This window comes from Camelina sativa, chromosome 4, assembly GCF_030686135.1.
Source record: "Camelina sativa cultivar CO46 ecotype springtype chromosome 4, ASM3068613v1".
NCBI classification, from domain to species: Eukaryota; Viridiplantae; Streptophyta; class Magnoliopsida; order Brassicales; family Brassicaceae; genus Camelina; species Camelina sativa.
In genome coordinates this window covers 483859-506444 of record NC_141883.1, presented here as the reverse complement: position 1 = coordinate 506444, position 22586 = coordinate 483859, and the positions used below count along the sequence as shown (strand labels likewise).

Below are 22586 nucleotides of genomic sequence, written 5' to 3'. Positions count from 1 at the left end.
CACAGATCTGGTCTGATATAACAACTTTCTTAAATATTTTATTTTCTTTTTTAGACGTCATCATCATCATCATCATCATCATCATCATCATCATCATCATCATCATCATCATCATCATCATCATCATCATCATCATCATCATCATCATCATCAGTCTTACCCTAAACAAAAACCATAATATATAATTGGTACCAATTTATTTTGGAAATATACACTAAAGGCGTATTAGATAACCGTACATTTATAATAGTGATAAATGACCTTGACCTTTAAACTACATTATTACCATTTGACCAACATAATTTCATAAAATTAAAGTGCGTTCAAATATTTTCATCAATCAGTTTTGCCAAAAATTTATTTTAGAATTGCTTTGGTTTGAATTCTCAAATATCGGTCGTCTTCAATTTTACACCGTATGCAAAAAAATATATAATTGGGGCTCATCTCATGCACTAATTAATTACGTTTGAAAAATATGTTTCTTTGCTGTAATTAATTTGGTCAATATGATTGAATTTGGTCAATATGATTGAACAATAGTCGTACTATACTATTAGTATAACATAGAGTATTATTTTCATGCGTTTCGCGAGCTAGGAGGAGAATATATTGAACTCATGGTGTTTCTCAAAGCAGAAAAGAGAAAATGATTACTAATTTTCTTTTCTCAATTTTTTTGCTGATTTCTTTTTATAAGATATGAAATATGAAAGAGCAAATACGATATGATTGTCATAATCACCAAATTCGGATATACTAATCTAATCGTGGACAACCAATAATTAAGCAGTCAGTTAAATAAAGGAACGTGTGTGATCTCTAATCCAGTGCTGCTTAATTATTATATGCATATAAAAAAATTTATATATGACTCATGCAAATGACCAAGAATGCACCACAAAAGGTATAGACCGGTCAAGTATGTTAATCTTATAATTCCTTTTAAAAATAAAACGAAGAATACACGTAGCATTGTTAACTTTGACATACTTCTCTCTTGTCATCAGATTTATAATGTTTGAATTGTTGGAACAAAAAACATAGTTATAAAACGAAGATTGACTTAAAAACCATATAGATGGAACGTTACATGCATGTTTTCCGAGGTTAACTAGCCGATGAACATTATACTATTATCTTATGTTGTCTCTTAAATGCTTAGTCTCTAAACCGTACAAAAATTCAACAAACCTAAATTAATGTACAGTAGTAATTATGATTATTGAATATGCGTTTCTATCTCAATAATTTTTTTCACCAGTTATATTCTACTCCCCCATTTACAACAAACATCATCATCTAACGAGAGATAAATAAATAAAATGCGATAAAAAAAACGTAAAATAAATAAATAAAAAGTAACGAGAGATGAGCATAATGGAAATGTGGGAGGCGTATAGAATAAGAAGAGTTCATCTGAGGAGGGTCTCAATCGTTTTCATAAGCTCAATACTTGGACCGACTCAGGTTTTTACGGAATAAAGAGAGAATCGATCAATTATATTTTTATTTTATTTTATTTTTGTGATCAGACTTTATTTATATAGAAAAGTGTAATTAAATGCTACTTACTACTTAATTAAATTAAATGAAAATGTTGAACAAAAGAGAAAGAAAAAAAAAACATGCTGGTTAGTCTCCCACACCGAGTCAGTCAGCACTTATTTAATCAAAACCATTTTGAATCAATTATTTGACACGTGTTATTCATCCTACAACTCTATTCATAATTTCTTTGACCAATAGATCTGTTTAGTCAATACTCAATACACCTCCCCTCCTCTTCTATTCATTATTTATTCAATATGAGTAATATTTAGCTTTTAATTTTGTTTTCTTTATAAACTTCTCATAGGTTGGTGAATGAATGGGATACCCCAAACGCATCTTAATATTATCTTCTTACAATATTGGTTCGGTTGTGTCTTTAAGGTCCTTTTTCTGATAAAACTACTATTTACGTACATAATGTCAATGATATACGTACGCATATACAAATAGTACTATGCCATATGGATCACGCATGCGTGCGTGCGTGTATGTATATACAAACAACATCACATGTAATATATATGTATATGTATTGTCTATGTGTTATGTGTATGTGTATAAATATAAAAGCATCGCCACGCTTCAAGTTTGTCTCTCTTTATATATTAAACTGAGTTTTCCTCTCAAACTTTACCTTTTTTTTTTTCTCTATCTCTTCCTCAGCCTCTCTTGATCTCTCTCAAGAACCCTAATTAAAATTTAATCGATCAATGGCGATTTTACCGGAGAACTCTTCTAACTTGGATCTTACTATCTCCGTTCCTGGCTTCTCTTCCTCCCCTCCCTCCGGTAAGCTTCTTACACACACACACACATATAAAATTAAACACTATAACCTACTGTATTATTTTATTATATTGATCAAATGATATATATCTATGTAAGGCTTGTGTTTGGATTTTATGTTTCTTTTCGTTGATGACCTGATTATATATTCTTTCGTTTGAATTACATGGAAAAATCATGAGTTCTCTAAGCTCTTATTGGCACAAAAAGAAAATCTTTAAAATATATATATAGAAGTAATGTTTTTTATCATCTTATTAATTTCTCTTTGACCACAATATTTCGTTTAATTTCTGTCGTTGTTGATATAATTAACACAATAAGTTTCAGATGAAGGAAGTGGCGGAGGGAGAGAACAGCTAAAGCTAGACATGAATCGATTGCCGTCGTCTGAAGACGGAGACGACGAAGAATTCAGTCACGATGGCTCTGCTCCACCTCGAAAGAAACTCCGCCTAACCAGAGAACAGTCTCGTCTTCTTGAAGATAGCTTCAGACAGAATCATACCCTTAATCCCGTAACTAACTATTCACAACTTTACATATAGTTACTTCTGTTTTTTATAGCTTTGTTTTATTTTTATTTATATAACTTTAGAACAAAAAGAATTGTAATGAATGTTTTTTTTTGTCTCGTAAAATGTAGAAACAAAAGGAAGCACTTGCTAAGCATTTGATGCTACGGCCAAGACAAATTGAAGTTTGGTTTCAAAACCGTAGAGCAAGGTACGTTTTTGTGTGTGGCCAACTTCTGTTTTTTTACATCATTGGTGAATAAATAAAATATCTGACTATAAATAATATATACTAATGAGGTTAAATAATAAGCTGGTGGTTGATGATTAACGAGAGAGTTCACATAAGCGTTAAACGTTGACGGAATATAAAAATAAAGCAGAAACAAAAAAATGAAATCTGAATCGGATTCGACCCACCCCGTTAACATATACTTATACAAGTCGTACCCTTAAATAATAAAAAGTTAACCTTGTCCTTTTCATAACATTATTATTATCTCAATTCCTCCATCAATTTTTTTTTTGTTATTATATTGCTTTCCTTCTAGGTCCTTCTTAAATTCTCGAAGAGTCACCACTTGTTACATGGAATATATACAAGGAAAATGTCAATTCATTTGACCTAATCTTTTGAAGTCAAACAAGTTTACAGAAATAAATTAACAGCCACCCAATTAAACACACATATTAATCAAAACTAATATAGTGTTGAAGTAGTTATATATATCAACATCACGTACATATGTGTTGTTGCATGGTTATTTTCACAAGTGACAACAGCATTTTGGAGCCGCCAATTGTGGTATCCATTAACACGTTGTTTTAAAAAAAAATACTATGTGTGATGTAACTCGGAGCCAGTATTGTTTTGAGAAAAAACACTTTGGCTCCTGTACGTCAATACTTGTATACATTAATAGTTTAATACATATACATATATATTCACGTGTCAAGGTCTCACGAATGTTTCATACTCTCATTAGTCGTTTTTTTACAATTTTTTTTTGGGTAACGTATAGTTATTTAATTTCTGCATGGATCTGTTTGTTTCATGTGTATAACATATACTATGATTAGTCAATCTATAATTCGTTAGTCATTGTTACTCAAACCGAAAGACAAAATTGATAAACTGGTTAAAATGTCTTTCTTTTTAACTCAAATAAAAGTTAATTATCTATTTAGATCCCATAATAATTGTGAACAGATGGGAAATGTGAATGGTGCAATAACTAAGAAGAGTTTCAACACTGGTCGTATTACTATTATGACGGTTTCCCAAAACATAGCTATAATCATAACCACAACCTTTTTATAATAGAAGTACACTGTATTTTATAGCCTCTTTTTATTTTATCTTCAATCTCAGTTTATTTAATTGATAAATTCCGAGCAAATCAATCAATGTGTTTTCTTTTATTCTTCTGCCTCGTTTACTACTTTCTCATCAATGCCCTTTGACTCATAATTCATTGGGCAGCTCATCCGTTTTCATTTTCCATGATTTATAAAATATATTTGCATCGTCGGCGAAGCATTTGTTGATCCCTGTTTGGATGTCATATATTTACAAATCGTCTACGAGTTTAATTAACATGTTAACATGCGCATAATAAATAACTAGTATCGTACTGTTTTTGGATTTGTTTAGGAGCAAATTAAAGCAAACCGAGATGGAATGCGAGTATCTTAAAAGGTGGTTTGGTTCACTAACGGAGCAAAACCACAGGCTCCATAGAGAAGTAGAAGAGCTTAGAGCCATGAAGGTAGGCCCACCCACGGTGAACTCCGCCTCCAGCCTCACTATGTGCCCTCGCTGCGAGCGAGTCACCACTCCAGCGAGTCACCACTCCAGGAAAAAGTTTCCGCCGCAAGAGCGTGAGGATTGATATATGTATCTTTCATTATTGGAGTATGGTTTAGGAGTCGACGAAAGTCACCCATTCAGCCCAAAAAGATTTGATGATCACATAATTTCGTGTATATATAGTACTTAGAGATTTTGTGCTGCACAACAACTCTTTGTAAAAATATTATTATTTTAAAATAAAAATAAAAATCCAATATCCTTAATTTGGAAATCGAAATAAGAAATAAAAACAAAAATCTATTTAGTATTTTCAAACAGTTCATTACCACAAAATCCAACTAAAAACCAATTGTTGAGATAGTGCTCTCAATTAAAAAAAAAACATTGAACTAATACGTTAACTCTATCAAGATTTCACTATTTCAGAAGCAAAACGTACACTGGGGAACAACATACGCCAATTTTATGAGTTTGATCACCAGTCACTGATTTCGAAGTACCGATAAGATTACAATAATTACGAAAAGAAATGAAGAACAACCAAAAAAATATACCATTCCAGGGGAAAAAAAAGATGCTCCGATTATACACTCCCAACCACAAACCAGTCATCTAACCAAATCCAAGGTGAAGAAAGGATGATCCTACGCTAACTCGAACGACTCGTATAACAAACCCAGCTGCATGCCTCCCGCTTGATTACTTAAGCCGTCCCTTTAGTCTGAACCTTAATTACATTTACCTCATCGACGAAATTGGCCCATAGCCCATTAGAAAGGCCCATAAAATTTCGAGCCATTTTATATCTGCAAAGTTTTGAAAAGAAACCCTAAATCCTTGGTCGATCCGTGGGTGTGTGCGTGTCGATCTCTCTGCTCATCTGATGTTTTGATTGGAGGATTAAATACTATAACTGCGATTAATTTTCCCCATTTTTCACTAAACCAGTGTCAAATAGTTCTCCTGTCTTACTCGAGACAAAATAAGTCTCCGCCTCAAAAACTAGCTTGCAACGTACGGTACCAACAATGGAGTTCTTGGGAAAGAGTTTATATGTTCGATTTTACATCATTCTTATTTATGATTCATAGCTGCATTTAGCTGATTTCCATTCTTAGATTATTTCGATTTTTAGCTGCGTTTAGCCGAAACGCTTATATTCCTTAAGTATTCAACATGCAAATGATGTAACCATTTTAAATTCCTCAACAATACTTTAACAAATTCCTCTAAAATCATGCTACCATTTAAAGCCTAAATGTTAAATTTTAATATATTGAAAACAAACTGAGCGCCGAGATTAGACATCTACTAGTGAAAATATTGAAACATTTATCTTTTTAGAAAACAAATTATATTGTTAGGACTTAGGAGTGGAGATATTAAAAATGACTCTCTTAGGCTTATGTGATATTGCAAATTTCACATTTCCACGCCAGGCCCCATAAAGTACTAATGGATTTTACCCAAAAATCTACGGTCATAGAAAAAGAAAAGGAAAAATTGGGAACTGAGTACAAAAACTTTGCGAGGCCTTGGGGTTTGGTAGCGACGGGGACGACCCGGCGCGAAGTAGAAAGGCATGTATAGGAAATGGACCACGTGCGTGTCACGTGCCATCATTATGGTAGCTTCATTACCCAGACACCAGTCTTGATCACGACCACGTTGACCCCTCTCATTGGTTGGTTTGGTTGGTTAAACCCACCAGCGTGTGTTTTAGGGAATAAGGACGCTTTAGCTCTTTTGTGAAAACAGAGCACTAGCTGTGATCTTTTTGATGGGTCCAGAATACAGATCATCGTGTCTTAACATTAACCATAAAATTTATTAATTAGTGAGATACTTATTATTTACAACGAACGAACATGCATGTGTTTAAATATTATAAGCATACGAAAAGAGCATTGATTTTGTAGGTACGCCAAACTCGATACTCTCTATCCAAGGGTCCATAATAATACTTATTTATAATATCGTAATCTTGATACTATAAATTTAAATGTAATTTGATTGGTAGTTTATTTGTAGTTAATGTAAAGAACCAAAAAAAGAACGATTTGATTATTGGTGATGTGACTAGTGCTCTCGTTTTCTCCGGTCTTCAGCATGTGATTTGGTGTGTGTTAGAAAATGTGTCGTTAACAAATACTATACTTCCTCTTTCCCGCAGATGCGTGCTAGCTCTCACACTCTTAAACAATTTGCAGCATCCCATGATTATTGATTGGGTTGTATATAGTATCAAGTAGTATTCGGTCAAACTATATCCGTCTAGCTAGAACAAAATGTAAGGATATAAAATCATATCTATGTGATTGGGTTGGAACATAATTGAGGTGTCTTATGCGGGCTGTTCGATATAATTTGATTTTGGACGGAAAGTGATATTATCAAGTGCTTAATCAGTAAGATCCTTTTGAGTTTGAATAAGATTATCTAGATACAGGTTCTGGTAGAGAGCTAACTATGACTGTTTCAAGGTCATTACCTACAACACATTAGTTATCATTAGCAGAAAGAATGTAAAACCGTGATTGGTATTCTTAAGACTATTTTGGTTACCAAGCAATAATCATTGTTAGTACAATCACATTTTTAAATATTGTGGAGAGAAATAAAAACTAAAATTGTTATTACCAATCGTTTGGATGCCATTTGTGGCCGTAGTTGCCAAGATCTGATCGAGTTTGTCCCTAGGTATGTAGAGTTTTAGAATCTAGATAAAATTGTATTAAGATTTGTAGTTGTTACGAATTTATAAGATTCATCCAAATATACCCTAATCCAGAAGAAGTAATATGAGATCAACGACCACAACTAGCTAATTAGCAAGAATGGCCAGAAGCTGAGAGAAAAGTCAGACGTGTCTTCGTGGGAGATAGTGAGGCTGATCATCATAACAGTTTTTCACTAGTAAAAGCTAAGTAGGAAGCCTTAAATTTTCTTGCGGAAACTATATATAAAGCTCAAAATTACTACTTTCTACTCTCAATTGTCTTGTAAACATTTTTTTTTTTTTTTAATAGAAATCGCTAGTGAAATAGAAACCTTAAAAAACGGAATAAATGTGTGCGTATAATCAAATTCAACGGTCCAGCAGTGGTTTGGACCTAACACTATCCATTAATAAATGACATTTGTTCTTCTAATTTTGTTTCCCTGTACCACCAACGAAGACAAAACCTATTTTAATGTATTTGGGAATCAGACGATTATTACATTCTACGAGAAAAAAAAAAAGAAGAGTATTACAGAAACAGTAATTCGTATTGTTCCTTATACTAACTTTTGTTGTCAAGTGAAAATAATAGTAGTGTATATATATATTCGCCTTGGCAACTTTAAAAAGTGCAAAAAACTTGACCACTTTTTTTTTTTTTTTTTAAGTAGCAAAAAGAGAAAGCACACGAGAGAGAGACTAGATAAAAATAAAAAACTGTCCACGTACCGCCAGAAACTCCCCCATACGCGATCTGCCACGTGTCCCCACTCAACAACACACTATCATTTTTAATCTCACATAAATTAAACTACTAATTATTATTCGCTTAATTAAAAAACGTAATCGTGTGCAAACGAGTGATGCTGATGATGATGACAGACACTGTCACTGCATCAAAACCTCTCTCTATATATATGTCGAGAATGGTGATGAGGGAGGCCCCTCTCTCTTCTTAACGGTTTCTTTATTCTTCCCATTTTGCCCCTCTTCTCCCTTCTAATTTCCCCCTCTAATGCCACTTCTCTTCTAAAGTAATCCCACCGGAAAAAAAATGATAACGTGGCACGATTTGTACACCGTCCTGACCGCGGTGGTGCCGCTCTACGTGGCCATGATCCTTGCCTACGGATCCGTGCAGTGGTGGAAGATATTCTCCCCTGACCAGTGCTCCGGCATCAACCGCTTCGTCGCCATCTTCGCCGTCCCACTCCTCTCCTTCCACTTCATCTCCACCAACGATCCTTACGCCATGAACCTCCGCTTCATCGCCGCCGACACGCTTCAGAAGATCATCATGCTCTTCTTGCTTGCTCTATGGTCCAATCTAACCAAGAACGGTAGCTTGGAGTGGATGATCACCATCTTCTCTCTCAGCACTCTCCCAAACACTCTCGTCATGGGCATCCCTTTGTTGATCGCCATGTACGGTACTTACGCCGGCTCTCTCATGGTCCAGGTCGTGGTCTCGTGGTCCGACTCCGCGGCCTTCTAATTTCGAAGAGAACAACGCCGTCAGATATGGATTTGACCCTAACCCGGCGACGGCGGGTTCGTACCCGGCTCCGAACCCGGAGTTCTCATCCGGTACGGCGGCTGTTTCAACTAAACAACCGAACAAAGTCCCTAGAGAGAACCAACCGCAAGATAAGGATAATAACAACAAAGCGAGCCATGATGCTAAGGAGCTTCACATGTTTGTTTGGAGCTCTAGCGCTTCCCCTGTTTCCGACGTGTTCGGTGGAGCCGGAGGTGCCACAGAGCAATCTGAACAAGGCACCAAGGAGATTAGGATGGTTGTCCCTGATCAACATCGAAAGAGTAATGCCGCCAGAGGTAATAGGTTGCTTTAACTTTAGTACTATTACTATCTAATCAAATTCATATTAATCCTAATTTTTGTGTGGTTTTTGTCAGGTGGTGGTGATGATATTGGCTGTGACGATGGTGGAGAGGGTGAAAGAGAGATAGAGAAAGCTACGGCAGGGCTAAACAAAGTGGGGTCTAATTCTACGGCGGAGCTAGAAGCGGCAGGAGGAGATGGCGGCGGCGTCCGCATGGGAACACATATGCCGCCTACAAGTGTGGTGACGAGACTAATTCTGATAATGGTGTGGCGAAAACTCATCAGAAACCCAAACACATATTCAAGTCTTATCGGTCTCATCTGGGCTCTGGTTGCGTACCGGTCAGTCAGTCAGTCAGTCAGTCCAATCATTTTCTGACTTACCCATAATGGATATATATTATTATCATTATAAAAGGAAATAACATAATCAATCATATAGTATTCATTCACATATATGCATGGAATAATTGTAATGGGAACTAACTAATAATGAGTATGGGTTATTGTGGAAGCAGGTGGCATGTGGCTATGCCCAAAATATTACAACAATCCATCTCCATACTCTCAGATGCTGGTCTTGGAATGGCTATGTTCAGCTTAGGTAAATCAAAACTTCTCCATCTTCCTGTTTGAAGGACTAGACTTCTGTTGATGATGATCTAATCTTAAAGATTAATATAAAGCGTAATGTTGGGTCCAATTTGTTGTCAATCATATCTGTTAAAATTTCATTTAATGCAAAAGGTGGGTCTGGGTGTTTTAATTAGTCGTAGTTGTCCAGCTTGTAATTGGTAAAAAAAAAAGTCATATGGACTGTACAAAGCACTTACCCATAAGAGAATACGGACCCTCTCTGACCTTGTGACCCAGACATGTTGGTAGGTCCGGTCCCCCCCACTGGCTCTGTGTACTTATTTGGGTCTTACCAAGTAGCTGGCCTAACTCTTGCTGTCAATTTCTCAAAATCCCTTAATTAATTCATTGCTTATTTTTGGTCTATTCTTAAGGTTTATTCATGGCACTTCAACCCAAAATCATTGCTTGTGGGAACTCCGTCGCCACGTTTGCCATGGCAGTCAGATTCATAACCGGTCCGGCCATCATGGCTATTGCTGGGATTGCCATTGGGTTACACGGGGACCTTCTCCGCATAGCCATCGTTCAGGTATACAAATTTATAGTGTTACATGCATGATATCTTATATAATAAAGTAAAGAGTCTTCCAGAAACTTTTAACTAGAGATTGACATATGTGCACGAGAGCTTGACACATGTCCAAAATTAATGAAACCCATATAATAAACTAATACATGTGTCTTTTTCTCAAATTTAAATACACTAATATGTAATTTAACTAAACAAATACATATTAAAATAAGAGGTTCAAATAAAGCATAGCACATGAAATTTAAGAATTTGTATTAAAATTAGTTTATAGATATTTTATATTTTTATATTTAAAGAAGTTCAAATGATTCTAAAGGCATAGCAAATGAAACTTGAGAATTTGTATTAAAATTTTATACAAAATATATCTTTAATAAACTAACAAAATGCTAAGGTGACAATAAAAAGAATATGGTATGACATTTGAGAGTCTATTTTATTTGTTATAAAAACACATATTTAAAAGTATTTTACTTATGTTTTGTTTATATTTAACATATGTTTTGCTTATTATCTTGTTAGTTTACTTATTTATTTTTTTAGAAAAATGTAAAATATTACATAAATGCATATCAAACAATTAAATCAAATCTGATCATGTATATATATATGATTCTATTATAATCACAAATCAATAAAAATTTATCAACAACTAAAACTATATCATCGACAACCATCTAGTATGTCTATAAAATAGTCTTACATGATCATGATGATGATGTTGAGTGCATGAATTATAGGCTGCGTTGCCTCAAGGAATAGTTCCGTTTGTGTTTGCAAAAGAGTACAATGTGCATCCAACGATTCTCAGTACTGCGTAAGTTCCAAATTTATTATATTATTGTTACAAAATCGTTATTTTTGGTCAAGTAGTATATTAAGTTATTAACACATATATATGTTGGTGAAAATGGATGCAGGGTAATATTTGGAATGTTAATAGCCTTACCCATAACTCTGGTCTACTATATTCTTCTTGGCCTCTGAATTGGTCCCTTCAGTTTCAACTGGCTTTTGAGAGTGCCTCGGAGATCGGGTTCTTTATTCCTCGGTAACCAGGAAATAAACAAGTCCTTTATTTTCGTGGGAAAGAGTGGAAGGTGAAGAAGAAGATATGCCTTTGGTTTTTGGTTCCAATATTTGTGGAACACAACAAAAGTACTTAGGATTTAGTGAACAAGATTTGAATGGATTAAGGATCTTGTCTCCGTTAGATGCCAAAACAAAAACAAAAAAGCTCTTCCATCTATCTTTTTTTTTCTTCTTCTGTTTATGTTAATTTATGCGTAGATCCTAGCTAAGCATATGTAACACATTATTACACACCCGTATGTGTATATACACCTTTTTCTTAACTGAATCTTATAATCCGGTGGTTTGTACTGGAACAGTCACCGTGTAATTACTTTGATACGAAATCGATGATGCGCGAGAGTGAGTTTGTAAACAATACAAAAATACTACTAAAACTAGCTTTTGAATTTTGTTTGGGTTGGAGTACAGGACATACAATATATTTGCACCCTACGATGCATATTTACAGTTCCGTTTTTTAAAGCATCCTAATTCCTAAGATGTTAACTCGTGACTTATCACGATTTGATTCGGCCGGTTCATAATACGAATTTGTAGAGAGAAAGTCTTCGGAGTTCGGATTATCAACCATAGTCTTTATGCCAAAGTAGTGTGAATCTCATCTTATTTAATAAGAACCTAGATTACTCGGATCAACACAAACATTTTAATGTTGAGATTTTCGTATTAGGGTTCGTCATTAATAGAGTTAATATATTTACATACTTAATATAGTAGTACTATTTTGATAAAAGGCATCAAATTACTACATTTAGAAAACAGAGCAAATCTTTGCCCAAAAAAAGAAAACAAAGCAAATATTCTAAAACTAAAGAAAATTCAATGAATGCAAATCTAAATAAGACGATCGACCAACATGGCAGGCTTCCCCCGAAAGCGACGAGGCAATTTTACTCAACGACAAAAGTTAACCTTTTTTTTGGGTCAAAATGATAACCTTTTCTAAATATCTTTTTTTGCAAGTTCCCCCATACTTTTAACTTCTTATATATCCTTTATCATATAAAGCACAAGTTAGTGTGTCCATAAAAACTTGACATGTCAGTAAAACAACAAAACTAATTAAAAAGAATATGTAAAACAAAAAGTGATCGTGGGAAAAAAGGAAAAAAAAAAATTACCATTTTTCATTTTACAAATAACTGCAACAAAAAAAATCTCTTGTACAACTGTCTCCCCCCCCCCCCCCCCCCCCACGATCTCACATCATATCCATTTCTTCGATTAAATTCTTCACCAACATGATTTCATACCAAACTTTTTTAAAAAAATTCTCTTCATTTTCCTTAGTCCCAACAACCCAAAATCAAGAAATCTCAAATCTTTCACTATTTCTCTCTGTTTTGCAACACTTCCATTTTACTTTTCTTCACCATGAATTGAGTTCGTTTTGCTTGACATGTTCTCCTTTTTTCTAATGTAAGAAATGTGATTATGTTTATTATCTTTCGCTCTTGATCTAATATAATTTTTTTTTTGTCTCTCTCTCTATCTCAGATCTGTCGACATAGAAGGTAGAAAAAAATGATTTGACGTGAGGAAAATGTATTTTGCTTTTATACAATCCAACGGAAGGAACGAGATTGAAAACCAAAGGAACATAAACTATTGGCAAGGTATGATTCTTCACTATCAAAGCTGAAATCCATAAGTTTTGTCTACTAACTGTTTGTAAAAATGGGTGACACAAAATTTTGTTTAATACAGCAGCACAAGAACATATTACGGCTCTTACATAACTCTCTTTCACTAAAATTTATTAGAACTCTACTGTCTTTTGCTGTATAACAACAAGGATTGATTCCTTTCACCTTTTTCTTTCAAGTCTTTTAATAAATTATTCTTTGCAAAGTTCTCATTAAACAATCATTTTTCGTGTGTGCAGATTGTATCAAATTCAAGAGTAAAAAAAGCATGCCTCATTTTCTAAGGTTTGTTTAATTTTATCAATAAATTGGAATAGTTTTCATTTCACTTGCATGATATTGATATATAGCTATATCCATAATCCATGTCTGTTAAGTATCAATCTTTGCTTAGATTAATTCACGGCTGACTAATGATTCTTATACTAGCTTATGATCGATATATATATATATATATATATATATATATATATGTTTATTAACTCATTTAGCAAATCGAGATATAATTAGTTCTCTAATGTCTCATAACCACTTCACCTCTGAATTTAAATTAAAAAAAAAAACAAGTTTTGAGAAAATAACCCAGTGTAATCTCAAGTTTATTTAAGAAAATTAGAAGTTTTTATGTTATCAGAAAACTGGAATTTTAGATCATAGTTTTGTTTTAATTAAGTGGAATTTTACATAGCTCATCATTAACAGAAAACATTTTATTCATTCATATAAAATCAATCTTCATTACAAGAAAACAGTCGATTTGCGACGGAAATCTGCGATGGTATTACGTTCTCGCAAATTTGCGACGGTTGCGAGTAATTTGCTAGAAACACGAGGGTACTTGCAATTCCCTCGCAAAATTTGCGACGGCAAAATCCCTCGCAAATTTGCGAGGGAGTTAATACAGTTTTACGAGTCCGCGAATCTTTCTCGCAAAAACCTCGCAACTCCCTCGCAAATTACGACGGATGAGCGATGACGTATTCCGTAGCAAATTTGCGAGGGAGTTGCAAGAGACGATGATGTCGGCAGCCACGTTTTCCCCGAGTGTAACTGTTTTGTCGGCAAAACAGTAAAACCCTCGCAAATCCCTTGCAAAAAAATAAAATTTTTAAATATCCCTCGCAAATCCCTTGCAAATTTCCCTAGCAAATCCATAGCAGTTATTTTTAGTAAGCCTATAAATAGCAAGTTCATGATCCATGGAAACCACAACACAAAACACTTGCAACAAAAACACTTTTACTACAAAAAAAAATCTTGTGAAAGAAAAAAAGGCTGAAAAAAGGCCTAAAAACTTTTAAATTCTATAATAATGTTTGGAGGCGGGCAGCATGAGATATACACAATGCGACAATGGATGTACAATCACAGAGATCCAGAGACCAATGATGTGATGAGAGAGTTTTGTGATGGGTTGCGCGCTTTCATGTACCGGGCGACAAACCAAGACTTTGCTTGTGAAAACGGTACAATATTTTGTCAATGTCCTAAGTGTTGCAACGATAAATATTTGGAATTTAATCTAGTGAAGAAGCATCTTTATAATAGAGGATTTATGCCAAATTACTATGTATGGTTTCATCATGGAGAGGGTTGTAGCAGTAATGTTGGAAGTAGTAGTATGAATTATGCTGTTGATGAACCTAGTAATTATGGGCATCAAGAATCTGATCAATTTGGTTTTTATGGGTATAATGAGGAAAATAGATTTCATGATATGGTTAATGACGCATTTCATGAAACTACTGCTGCATTTCCTGAGAATAATACGAAAGAACCCAACGTAGATGCACAACGTTTTTATGCTATGTTAGATGCTGCAAATCAACCTATCTACGATGGATGTAGAGAAGAGAATTCTAAGTTATCATTGGCATCTAGGATGATGACAGTTAAAGCTGATAATAACTTAAGTGAGAATTGCATGGATTCTTGGGTTGAAGTCATTAAAGAGTATTTGCCAGCTGATAATGTATCGGCTGAGAAATACTATGAAATACAGAAGTTGGTTGCGGGTCTTGGATTACCATCTGAAATGATTGATGTGTGCGTTGACTATTACATGATTTTTTGGAAAGATGATGCTAAGTTGCAGGAATATCGGTTTTGCGGGAAGCCGAGATATCAGCCTACTCAAGGAAGGACGCGAGTGCCATATAAACGTATGTGGTATTTTCCTGTTGCTGATAGATTGAAACACCTATACCAATCAAAACGGACTGCAGCGGCAATGAGATGACATGCAGAACATTCTACTGAAGAAGGAGAAATTACACACCCATCTGATGCAAAAGCGTGGAAACATTTTCATTCGGTATATCCTGACTTTGCTCAAGAGTGTAGGAATGTTTATCTTGGGTTGTGTACAAATGGTTTCAGTCCATTTGGTATGTCAGGGAGGCAGTATTCTTTATGGCCTGTTATATTGACGCCATACAATCTTCCTCCATATATGTGTATGCAAAGCGAATATCTGTTCTTGAGTATTTTGGTACAAGGTCCAAAGCATCCGAAGCGAGCTCTAGATATCTTCTTGCAACCTCTGATTCATGAGCTGAAGCATCTGTGGTATGAAGGTGTTCAGACGTTCGATTCGTCGCGAAAACATAATTTCAATATGCGGGCAGCGCTAATATGGGCGATTAGTGACTTCCCTGCGTACGGAATGTTATTTGGGTGGACAACACACGAAAGATTATCATGTCCTTATTGTATGGATCGTACCGATGCATTTTAGTTAAAGTATGAGCGAAAACCTTGTTGGTTTGATTGTCATCGTCGGTTTCTTCCCTTGCATCATCCGTACCGGAAGAACAAGAAGTTGTTTAGAAAGAATAAAGATGTGCGTATTCCTCCACCAACTTATGTCTCTGGAAATGATTTGTTTGAGCAGATTGATTACTATGGCACTCAAGAAACATGTAAACGTGGGGGTAACTATCACACACCAGCAAACATGCCAGATGGATATGGAGTTGATCACAATTGGCACAAGTGGAATATTTTTTGGGAGCTTCCATATTGGAAAGATCTTCTATTGGGGCACAACCTTGACGTGATGCACATCGAGAAAAACTTTTTCGATAATTTCATCGTTACGCTTCTGAATGTGCAGGGTAAAACAAAAGATAGCAGGAGATCTAGGTTGGATTTGGCGGAAATATGTGCAAGGATCGATTTACATATTAGAAGAGATGGGAAATTACCAGTACCCCAGTTTCGATTGTCAGCAGAGGCTAAGAAGGTGTTGTTCGAGTGGGTTAAATCTGAAGTGAAGTTTCCAGATGGATTTGTCTCAAAATTTTCAAGATGTGTGGAGCAAGGCCAAAAATTTTCAGGTATGAAGAGCCATGATTGTCATGTCTTCATGCAACGGCTACTACCATTTGTATTTCTTGAGCTCTTGCCAACACATGTTCATGAAGCTATTACAGGTATATAAGTATATAATAATATATATATATATATATATGTATTGATATATATATATATTTAATTAATATACCCATGAATTTTTTATACTTTGGTTCGTAGGTATCAGAGTTTTTTCCGGGACTTATGCACTAGAACATTGACCAGTGATGGCATAAAGAAGTTACGAGAAAATATTCCAGTGTTAATTTGTAACTTGGAGAAAATCTTTCCCCTGTTTTTTTGACGTGATGAGACATCTTCCAAACCATCTACCACATGAAGCTGATCTTGGTGGGCCAGTGCAATTTCACTGGATGTATCTTTTTGAGCGGATTATGAAAGCTCTTTAAGGAAAGGCCAAAAATCTTGCCAGAGTTGAGGGGTCGATAGTCGTCGGGAGTTTAACAGAGGAAACATCTCACTTCACATCATACTACTTTAGCCCCACCGTGAGAACCAAAAAAACACGTACTCGACGATATGATGACGGAGGCGTTGCACCTACATATAACGTTTCTGATGTTCCAGATATCTTTGCTCAGATAGGAAGACTTGCTGGAAAGTTAAAGGAAGTATGGTGGGAAGATCATAGCTATTGTCGAACAGCTCACAATTACATCTTGAGGAATCTAGATTATGTTCAACCTTTTGAAAGGTATTCTTTTTTAAAAACTAAAATTAATTTTATTTTCTAAGTTAACGAACTAACAAATCTCTATTTTTTAAGACTTTTTGAAATGCAGATTCGTGAAACATATCCGAATTTTGAAGAATCTGACTATGAGGCTTATAAAGAGCGGGATTTCGCTAATTTGTTAAAATACTATGTAAGTATATATATGAAATAAATTAAACTATACGTATTATAATTTATAATTTAAATAAACTTATGGTCTAAATATCTTTTTCGTTTATATAGGTTCAGAATGGATGTGGAAATGAACCCTTGCCTCTTTGGTTGCATGAGCTTGTTCAAGAACCAAGAGCGAAGATCACTACCGCTCCGATGTACTTTACTTGCGGTTATACTTTTCATATGTACGCACATAGAAGTTGCAAAGCTACAGAAAATTATGGAATTTATGTACAAGCTCGTGATAGCGATTTCTATGGCGTTTTGCAACAAATATTAGAAGTTGATTATCCAGGCCTTCTGAATCTGAGATGCGTACTTTTCAAGTGTAACTGGTACGATCCATCGGCCCGAAGCGTTCGAGTAAATAATTGGGGAGTTGTTGATGTGAATGCGAACAGATCGTACCCCAAATTTGATCCTTTCATCCGAGCATCACAAGCACAACAAGTGAGCTTTCTGTCCTATCCTCGTTTAAGGCCAAGACGTGAAATGTGGTTATCAGTCATTAAAGTTAATCCTCGAGACCGTATAATCGGGTTAGTTGATGATCAAGTCATGTTGCAACAAGAAAATGTCGGTGAAATTTCTATTCCAAACATATCAACATAAGATGTTATCCACATTGATCCACAAAACAGGCAAGTAGAAGATGTTGATGATGTTTCTGAAGAAGAGGGTGAATTAGACGAATTCGAAGAGTCCGATGATGGAGAAGATTCTAACGATGATAATGTAATTTCTAGTAGTTCAGAAAATGAATTTGATTGACCAATTGTATTTTTTGTTGTTTTTTTTTTTTAATAAAAATTTATCAATTTGCGACGTATTTGCGTTGGAAGTGCGAGTGAATGCTTACAATGTCTCGCAATGTCGTCGTAAGTCCCTCGCAAAAGCCTATACCCTAAACATTATTTGCGAGCGACTTACGAGTATAACCTACATTTAAACATTGCGAGGGATTTGCGATTGATTTGCTAGTGATTTGCAAGTGACTAGCGAGGGATTCTTGCTAGTTCTCGCAAATACGTCGTTACTCCCTCACAAATTATATACCCTAAACACTAAATGCTCAAACCCTAAGCTTTTGCACATTGCAATGGATTTTTGTGTCTCAATGTGGATAACATCTTCTTTTGATAGGTTTGCAATGGAAATTTTAACATCTTTCAAGTTGCAACACAACTTGATCATCAACTAACATGATGATCCACTAAACCCTAAAGTAGAAGATGTTGATGATGTATTTGAAGAAGAGCTTGAATTAGAAGAATTTGAATTGTCTGATGATGAAGAAGATTCTAATGATGATAATGGAATTTCTAGTAGTTAAGAAGATGAATTTGATTGAGCAATTGTGGTTTTTCTTGTTTTTTCAAAAAAGATTTATCGATTTGCGATAGATATGCGAGGGAATGCTTGCAAGGTCTCGCAAAGTCGTCGTTAATCCCTCGCAAACCTATACCCTAAACATTTAAATATTGCAAGGGAGTTGCAAGGATCCCTAGGTAATCCCTTGCAAAATCCTAAACCCTAAACACAACTGGAGTCTAGCTTATCCCTTGCAATATTTAAGTATTTGCGAGGGATCCCTAGGTAATCCCTCGCAAAATCGTAAACCCTACACACAACTGGAGTCTAGCTTATCCCTCGCAATATTTAAGTATTTGCGAGGGACCCCTAGGTAATCCCTCGCAAAATCGTAAACCCTACACACAACTGGAGTCTAGCTTATCCCTCGCAATATTTAATATCTTGCGAGGGATTTGCGAGTGGCCCTAGTTAATCCCTCGCAAATCGTAAACCCTAAACACCAATAGTCTAGCAAATCTCTCGCAATATTTAATAAGTGTGACAGAGTTGCGAGGGCGCATAGGTAATCCCTCGCAAATTTTGCGAGAGATTTGCGAGATTCCAAAAAGTTTATATATACAAACTCAATCGAGTTTGAGCGAAGCTCAAACCAGTCGCCGACAAAAGCTAATCTTCTTCTTCCTCCTCCGATCAAACCATCTTCTTCCTCTTCCGATCTGGTTCTTCCTCCTCCGATCAAACCATCTTCTTCCTATTCCGATCTGGTTTTTCCTCCTCCGGTCAAACTATCTTCTTCCTCTTCCGATCTGGTTCTTCCTCCTCCGATCAAACCCTAGTCCTCTTCCTCTTCCGATCTGCTTCTCTCGTCTTCCAATCTTCTTCAATTGCAAACCCTAATCTCTCGTCTTTCGATCTTCTTCTTCAATCGCATTCTGAAAGGTATAAACCCTCTAATCCAATTTTGATTTTGTTTTGTATTTGGTTTTGATTTCGTTTTGTAGAAACCTAATCTTGTTTTAATTTCGTTTATGATTTCGGTTTTTATAAACCCTAATCTCGTTTTGTTTTCGTTTGATATTTGATTTTGATTTCGTTTTGTATAAACCCTAATCTCTTTATAATTGGGTTTTGATTTCGTATCTGTATACACCCTAATTTAATTTTCGTTTTTATTTGGTTTTGATTCCGTATGTATAAACCCTAATTTTGTTTATAAACCCTAATTTGGTTTTAATTTCGATTTTGATTTTGATTTTGATTTCAAATTTTGATTTCGATTTGGTTACTGATAATACCACTTTGTATTAATTACTAATTTTGATTTCGATTTTTTTTGTTATAGATGTTTGGAGGCAACGATTACACAAGATTTCTGACGGATCAAGGTTTAGCCTCTCCCAGTGCTTCTAATCGTCACGGTCCCTCCGGTTCTAACAATATAAACCCCGGTTTTCACAATAACCGCCGTGTAACCTCGCAACCCCTGCATGTGACGCCTCCTTCTAATACGCCTTCACCATCTCATTCGCATGGTGGCACTGCGCCGAACCCTGACATTACTGCATCTCAACCCGCGCGTTCCTCCTCTACAGTCATGTCCCAACGTCTCAACAACCTGACTTAGGAGGAGTTACTCGATAGTCCTGGACGATCTGGTTTAACTAAACTAGATCCTCGCCGACCTCCAGGATCTCTGTGGTAAGTTTGTTTTATGTTTTTAATTTGATAATATAATTAAAAAGTTGTATTTGTATGGATTCTGAAAGTTGTATTTCTTTTGAAGGTTTGACCAAGACTCATCTGTTGCGGCTACTGTTTAAAGCATATTTGAAAGAGATTTCAAAGAGCCCCATGCCAATTGGACACAGACGCCGTCTGCAGTGGTAGACCGTTGGTATGAAACGTTTGCGGCTACTGTCAAGTCTCTTTGTTTGCCATTTACAATATGTTTTCTTTGCCTTAATTAAATATAGACTAATCCTTTTTTTTTTGCAAGCAAATATACAATTGGGACCGTTGCTTAAACGATAGAGTGAGGCAAGAGTTTGAGGACAAGTTGAAGGACATGATGTGTGATCAAGTGTCACGGTGGAAGTTAAAGTAGAAGCTTAAAGGTGATGAGGCAAAGCCACGGTGGATTGATCCTCAAGTATGGGTTGGTCTTGTTAGGTATTGGCTTGATCCAAAATCAGAAATCAAGAGCAACCACAGTCGGAATGCTCGCTATCATGATCTAGATGGCACCAGAATATACAAGCACCGTTCAGGCCAAACGTCGTTTAAAGTCCGTGCTCGAAAGCATGTAAGTTTGTTAAGTTTTTTTTCTTATAATTATGCCTTCTGAACTCTTATATTTGTTAACTAATCAATGTCTTTTTTTTTTTTTTTTTTTTTCAAGTCTGAGATCACTGGTGAGCTAACTCCGGATTTCCTACGAATCTTAGAAGACACTCATCGAAAACCGGATGGCTCATTTACTGATGGCAAGTCCGAGTCCGTGTTCAATGAGGTGTCATCCAAGATTCAAGAGTTGGAATCTGAGCTGTGTACATGGGATAATGGAGAGAGTTCTGCTTCTGGTGGGGTGCCCATTCATATCAAAAACAAAATTTACACTGAAGTAAGTTTCAAATTTGTAGTGCTGTTGTTTTTTTAAATACTCTATGTTGAACTGATGGTTGAACTGTGTTGTTAAGTTTACTAATGATTGTATTTCTAATGATTTTGTGATATCTTGCGATTGTTTTGTTTGAACTGTTGAACTGTTATCATTGTTTTGAACTGTTGGTTTTAAATACTCTATGGTTGAACTGTTGCCATTGTTTTGTTTGTGATAATTTGTGATTCTTGTGTATGTGATATCTTTGATGGTTTTGTATGTTATAACTTGTGATTCTTTTGTATGTCATAACTTGCAATTGTTTTGTGATATCTTCGATTGTTTTGCATGTGATAACTCGCGATTTTGTTTGTTGTTTTGTTGTTAGGTTGCTCCGAAGAAGAAAAACAGGATTTTTGGGGTTGGTTCGCTGCAGTTTGAAGCGTCCTCTAGCAGTAGCGGTCCACCACCTCTGTCTCCAATGATCTGGTTATATTGGCTCAGAAACTTGCTGCAGCTGAGGAGTTTATCCAAACCCAGACACAAAGAATGCATAGCTACGATGCATACTTCGACTACCTCGCCGAAAAAGATCCTGAGTTTGCTGCGAAGTTTCGGAACCCGACAACCCAACAAGCGACCAACCTAGAAGGCACCAACCCAGAGGGCACTATCCCAGATGGCACCAACCCAGATGGCAACACCGGTGAAACGGGAGCAACTGGTAGCCAAACTGAGACCAGAAACATGACCTCTCTCTCTCAATCCTTTTAAAAACTCTTTTTTTGCTGACTATATCCCCTGTGAGGGAAAAACTAAAACACAACTTCTTTTTGTAATATTTATGTTTTATTTTATTTAGAATTTTATTTCTCGTTTTTCAATTATGTTCTTTATTTTATCTAGAATTTTATTTGTCGATTTTAAATTCACAACAAAATATCAAACATAATGATTTAAATTAAATATCAATTCTGTTCTTTTTTTTTTTTTAATTTATGCACAACAATTTGCGAGGGATGTACTATGGCAACGTTGCAATGTATTTGCTAGAGACAAATTCGTCGCAAAATGCTTGACAGTTGCGAGTACAAAATCCCTCGCAATGTGCGTTACATCCGCGAGGAAAGTAATCCCTCGCAAATTGCGTGTCGTTTGCGAGAAAAACAATCCCTCACAATATGCGTTACATCCGCGAGGAAGGTAATCCCTCGCAATTTGCATGATTATTCCTTGCAAAATTTGCGAGGGATTTGCG

At 35.6% G+C, this 22586-nt stretch overlaps 3 protein-coding genes and 2 pseudogenes across 7 annotated transcripts; all 5 read left to right on the top strand.

Annotated features, from left to right (window-relative positions):
- Positions 1-1872: 1872 nt before the first annotated feature.
- Positions 1873-4931, top strand: LOC104779455 (homeobox-leucine zipper protein ATHB-17-like). The gene is made up of 4 exons (XM_010503818.3): positions 1873-2343; positions 2671-2858; positions 2987-3066; positions 4510-4931. The coding sequence occupies exons 1-4, from the start codon at positions 2265-2267 to the stop codon at positions 4745-4747; spliced, it is 585 nt and encodes a 194-aa protein (XP_010502120.1). The 5' UTR covers positions 1873-2264; the 3' UTR covers positions 4748-4931.
- A 3385-nt stretch (positions 4932-8316) lies between these two features.
- On the top strand, positions 8317-11762 carry LOC104779454 (auxin efflux carrier component 4-like; annotated as a pseudogene). Its single transcript, XR_015596366.1, has 6 exons — positions 8317-9226; positions 9308-9578; positions 9755-9840; positions 10247-10404; positions 11148-11224; positions 11328-11762. The product of XR_015596366.1 is annotated as an auxin efflux carrier component 4-like (transcript).
- Positions 11763-12699: 937 nt separating this feature from the next.
- Positions 12700-18244, top strand: LOC104783418 (uncharacterized). 4 transcript variants are annotated; one of them, XM_087509659.1, is made up of 6 exons: positions 12700-12921; positions 13000-13118; positions 13388-13433; positions 17105-17217; positions 17290-17389; positions 17482-18244. In XM_087509659.1, exons 5-6 carry the CDS (start codon positions 17300-17302, stop codon positions 18025-18027), a joined length of 636 nt encoding a protein of 211 aa, XP_087365785.1. In that variant the 5' UTR covers positions 12700-12921; positions 13000-13118; positions 13388-13433; positions 17105-17217; positions 17290-17299; the 3' UTR covers positions 18028-18244. The 4 variants fall into 4 exon arrangements, 2 of the variants coding, with proteins under 2 accessions (XP_087365785.1, XP_087365786.1); XM_087509660.1 differs by lacking the exons at positions 17105-17217; positions 17290-17389 and having other exon boundaries at positions 12705-12885; XR_015596364.1 differs by lacking the exons at positions 12700-12921; positions 13000-13118; positions 13388-13433 and adding an exon at positions 16033-16582 and having other exon boundaries at positions 16683-17217; positions 17482-17717.
- LOC147945151 (uncharacterized) lies at positions 14461-15885 on the top strand (annotated as a pseudogene).
- Positions 18245-20071: 1827 nt separating the features above from the next.
- LOC104783417 (uncharacterized) lies at positions 20072-22212 on the top strand. Its single transcript, XM_087511345.1, has 4 exons — positions 20072-20320; positions 20834-21031; positions 21128-21349; positions 21717-22212. Exons 1-4 carry the CDS (start codon positions 20072-20074, stop codon positions 21975-21977), a joined length of 930 nt encoding a protein of 309 aa, XP_087367471.1. The 3' UTR covers positions 21978-22212.
- Positions 22213-22586: the final 374 nt, after the last annotated feature.